This window comes from Emiliania huxleyi (genome assembly GCF_000372725.1).
Source record: "Emiliania huxleyi CCMP1516 unplaced genomic scaffold EMIHUscaffold_25, whole genome shotgun sequence".
NCBI classification, from domain to species: domain Eukaryota; phylum Haptophyta; order Isochrysidales; family Noelaerhabdaceae; genus Emiliania; species Emiliania huxleyi.
In genome coordinates this window covers 425,887-430,269 of record NW_005200170.1, presented here as the reverse complement: position 1 = coordinate 430,269, position 4,383 = coordinate 425,887, and the positions used below count along the sequence as shown (strand labels likewise).

At 71.8% G+C, this 4,383-nt stretch overlaps 1 protein-coding gene across 1 annotated transcript in view; it reads left to right on the top strand.

Annotated features, from left to right (window-relative positions):
- Positions 1–4,012, top strand: part of EMIHUDRAFT_450378 (hypothetical protein) — a gene marked incomplete at both ends in the record, with an annotated part of 9,036 nt that extends 5,024 nt beyond the window's left edge. The window contains 10 exons of the mRNA XM_005778151.1: positions 650–807; positions 892–1,026; positions 1,312–1,686; positions 1,932–2,210; positions 2,289–2,507; positions 2,679–3,076; positions 3,168–3,375; positions 3,516–3,591; positions 3,679–3,706; positions 3,805–4,012. Of these exons, the coding sequence (XP_005778208.1) occupies positions 650–807; positions 892–1,026; positions 1,312–1,686; positions 1,932–2,210; positions 2,289–2,507; positions 2,679–3,076; positions 3,168–3,375; positions 3,516–3,591; positions 3,679–3,706; positions 3,805–4,012 (2,084 nt within the window). The remainder of the gene's footprint in view (positions 1–649; positions 808–891; positions 1,027–1,311; positions 1,687–1,931; positions 2,211–2,288; positions 2,508–2,678; positions 3,077–3,167; positions 3,376–3,515; positions 3,592–3,678; positions 3,707–3,804) is intronic.
- Positions 4,013–4,383: the final 371 nt, after the last annotated feature.

The following is a 4,383-nucleotide window of genomic DNA, read 5'->3' as shown; positions in this document are numbered from 1 at the left end:
CCCAGCCCGCCGCCGCCCTTGCCGCCACCCCCAAGCCCACCACCGCCAAGTCCGCCGCGACCCTCGCCGCCGCCCCCTTCACCACCGCCTCCCTCGCCGCCGCCCTCGCCGCCGCCCTCCTCGCCGCCGCCATCGCCACCACCGCCAAGCTCGCCGCCGCCCTCGCCTCCGCCGCCGTCGCCGCCTCCGCCGTCGCCGCCTCCGCCCTCGCCGCCGCCGCCCTCGCGGCCACCACTGCCGCCACCGCCTTTGCTGCCGCCGCCGATCCCGCCACCGCCGTCGTTTCCGCCGCCGTTGTCACCTCCATTGTCCCCGCCACCCTCGCCACCTCCACCCTCTCCGCCCCCACCCAGCGGCCCGCCGCCCTCATCGCCTCCACCCTCTCGACCGATACCGTCTCCACCGCCGCCATCGCCGCCCCCGCCATTTCTGCCTGATCCAAGCCCGCCGCCACCATCTCCACCGCCGCCGACGCCGCCGCCGCCTCCCTCCCCACCTCCGCCCTTTCCGCCGCCGCCATCGCCGCCCTCTCCCTCGCCACCACCTGCGCCACCGCCGCTACCGCCGCCGCCGCCGCCGCCGCCGCCGCCCTCCTCGCCTCAGTCCCCGCCGCTGCCGCCGCCGCCGAAAGCTCCCGCCGATTTTCTAGTTCGCCCCTCGCCGATGGGGGCGGACCGGCTCCTCGAGGTCCCCGTCCTCGCTGTCACGCTCCTCGCCTCGTCGGGCGCCGTCGTCTTGTGCTCGAGGGCGACCGGCCAGCGGGTGGCCGAGGGGCCATACCTGCGCCTCCCCCTCGCCAGCTTGCAGGTGCTATCCGCCTCGCGCGTGCCTTGCACACACACAATTTTGCTGTTGCTGTGACGCTTTCTGTCCGTCGCCTCTGCCCTTCAGGTTGTGGCCGACGTCTTCCTCGCGGCCCACGCCTTTTGGGCCCGAGACATCCTCGGAGCGCTCTGGACCTCTGCCTGGTCCGTCCTCAGCGCCGTGCTCGTCGCATCATGCGCTTTGGCAGGATACGCCGCTCACGTGCTCCGCCGCTCACGACTACCGCCCCTGACCCCCCCTTTATCTGCTCCGCCGCCTTCGCTGCCGCCCTCGCCGCCACCATCTCCGCTGCCCTCGCCTCCAGCCTCGTCTCCGGCGCCACCACAACCTTTGCATCTCAATGGCCCGAAAGGCTCCGCTGGCTGGAGTCTCCCGTTCCGTCTCGCGCGGCGTGCGCCGCCCCCGCTGCCGCGCGACGCCTCCCCGCAGACGCCGTCGTCGACGTCCTCTCTCTCTCAAGAGTCTCGCGAGTCGGCGTTTCGGCAGGCCACGTCGAAGGAGGCTGCGTCGTCAGCCCTCGGCACGGCGGCGACTTGGGCGGCGCTCGCGCTGTCGCCTCTCAACGCTGAGGCACTCTACCTTCTGCCGTGGCGGCGCCGCTCCTACTTCCGCCTCCCCACCCTCGCGATGTGCGTTTGCGTGTCTGCCGTCGCGCTGCTGCACTCGGGAGGCATACTCGTCGTCAGCTTGCAGCTGCTCGCAGCCGCAAACGCCAAGGCCGACGATCTCGACGACGAGGGCCGCCTCGCCGCTGTCTACCTGGCGGTCTACGTCTCCTTGCTGCTTGCGGTCGCGGGGCTACTGCTCCGCGTCGGCCGCCTCTGCGCCATCAGCGCCCGCGCCCTGAACCTGAGCGCAGCGGTGATACGGCCGGCGAAGCTAGGGCGGTTCGCCATGAGGCGCGAGCAGGGCTCGCAGAAAGGCGGGGCTCGGCCGGCGACGGCGGCGGAGGCGCGCGCGCGGGCAACCGCGGCGAGGCAGGAGGAGGCGCGGCTCCTCGAGGAGGCTGCTGCTGCTGCCTCGATGTACCAGGTGCACCTCAGCTGCAACTCGGCCGTCTCTCGGCTATCTCTCAGTCTCCGCCTGTCTCCGCCTCGACGTGCTAGGTCTGCGACGTGCGTGACGAGCTGCTCGCCGCTGCCAACGTTGCGAGGGAGACGGCGGAGCGCGAAGAGGCGGAGGCGGTGCGGCTGGAGGAGCTGGAGGCGGAGCAGGCTGCTGCGGCGGCCAGCAGGCGGGCGAGCGTGGGAGGCCGGGTCTCGCTGCGCGACAGGCGCTCCAGCGGGGTGGTGGCCTCCTGGACGACGACGCCGCAGGGCGACTCGCTGTCTGCGGCGGTCGCGGCCGGGCCTCTGGCTTGCGACGGCATGCTGGCGAGGGCGAAGGTAGCTCGAGACGGGATGGAGGAAGCGCGCGCAAGGGCAGCTGCGGCTCGACGTGAGGAGAGCAGACTCCGGGCCGAGGCTGCCGCCGCCGCGGCGCTGCTGCAGATGTGCGATGTACGGGACGAGCTTCTCGCCGCTGCCAACCTGGCGGCGGAGGCGGCGGTGGGGGAGGATGCGGAGGCGACGAGGCTCGAGATCCTGGTCGAGGAGTACGAGGTGTGCGCTGATGCGGCGGCGGGCGGTATCAAGCGCAGCTCCGTCCGCGATGGGGTGCTCCAGCGGACAAGGGAGGCGCGAGTTGCGGCTGCGGCTTCTCGTGCTGCTGCCGGCCGGGCAGAGTCGACGGCGGTGAAGCTGGAGGAGGGCGCTACCTCCGCCGCTCCCGGCGAGCGCGATGCGGCTCTTGCTCGCGCGCGGGCGGCGCGGGAGGCGGCCGGTCGCGCGTCAGTTGAGGCGCATCGGCTCGAGGCGCTGGCGGCGGCCGCAGAAGCGTCCACCAAAGCCAACGTCTCCGCTGCTGCTGGTGACGCCAGTGACCACCCCGAGTCCTCTCGCCCTCGCGCCGCCGACGAAGCGCGTGCGACCGCCGCCGCTCGCACGCGCGTCGAGGTCGCCCTCTCTGGCGGCGGCGGCGGTAGCGCTGCGGCACAGGCGCAGCGACAGATCGCTGCGGAGACGAGCCGCAACCCCCACGTGCGTGAGGCGGCGGCGCGGCGGGTGGAGGAGGCTAGGCAGCGGGCGCGCTCCGAGCAATCCTCCGAAGCAAGGCTGTCCCAGAGAAACAGCGGCCTCGTCTCGGCGATTGAGGCGCAGCGCCGGTGGCTCACGGACCGGCTGGCGGGACGGCCAGAGCCGGCGGCACCGCGGTGCGCGACACGGCCTCCGAGACACACCTCCGAGACACACCTCCGAGACCGCCCTTCTGAGACCATATCGTGCGCTCCCGCGTCGATGCAGGCGCGACGTCGACCTCGAGGCCACCGACTGGATGAACGAGGCCGTGCTCGCCGGCAGGTCGTCTGCGGTCCTCCCCGGCATCTCGTCGGCGGCGCAGCGCCTGCCGGCGGACGGCGGTGCAGCAGCAAGCGTGGCGTGGGCAGACGTCGACCAGGCGCGCGAACGGCAAGGCCGCGTGGAGCGGGCGCGCGAGGCCTCCCTGGCCAGGGTAAGGAGCCTCTCCCCCGTGTCTTCGCCACGGCGACTTCGAGCACGCAGCAGCAGCAGCAGCAACAACAACAGATCGTCATCTCGGTCGCCCGTACGCTCGCCCGGTCGGTCGGAGAATAGCCCTGTCTCGCCGATCAGGGGCGCCGTCGCAAACTTGTTTCGCATCTGAGTGACCAAAGTGACGACTTTTCCGCTCGGGCCTCGGCATACAATGGTACTAGATAGTAATTCTATCAGGTAATTCTTTTTTGATGCGAACGCCAAAACTCATCATCGATCATTGGAACATGATGTCCCGCAGGGCTGGAGCGAAAAAAAGCAAACGAGTGGTCCCGGGGGCGCGGCCTCCCGCTCTCTCAGCAAGAGGGGACACATGGCGGATGGTGGTCGGGCCCTTGCCAGCCCGGCTCTGCCGGCTCAGCTTCAGGCTCCGGCGCCGCGGCGCCTTGCAACTCTGCGATCCGCGCCGCGAGTCGCGCGAGCTCCGCCTGTCGCGCGGCCGTGGCCCTCGGGCAGCAGTACGCGTCAATCTCTTGCCGCAACTGCCGAGCAGCGACCGCCACTGCGGGCCGTTGCGCCGGCGGCAAAACCTACAGCCCAATCCAGACTTCCCCTCCATCCCTCTGGCGAGCTGAGGTGGCGGGGCAGAGGAGGCTGCGCCGCCTGCAGCTGTGCGAGGAGCCTCGCGTGCAGACGCTGGTTGGCGGCGTGGCGCGCCTTGCGGTCGGCGACGCCACGCAATCGCACCTCGATGCGCCGCACCTATTCATTCCGCCGACGCTTTCAGCCTGGGCTGCCTCCCCTACACTTTCGATGCGCCTCGTTTTGTCTTCGTGCGCCTCCTCCTCCTCTGGCAACGTGCCGCCGGAGAGCGGTGACGTTGGCTCGGCCAAGGGCGGACCTCCCGCCGCTGCCGCCCCTCCCGCCGCTGCCACCCCTCTCGCTGCCACCCCTCTCGCCGCCGCCCCTCCCGCCGCCGCCCCCCCCGCAGGAGTAGCGCTGTCGC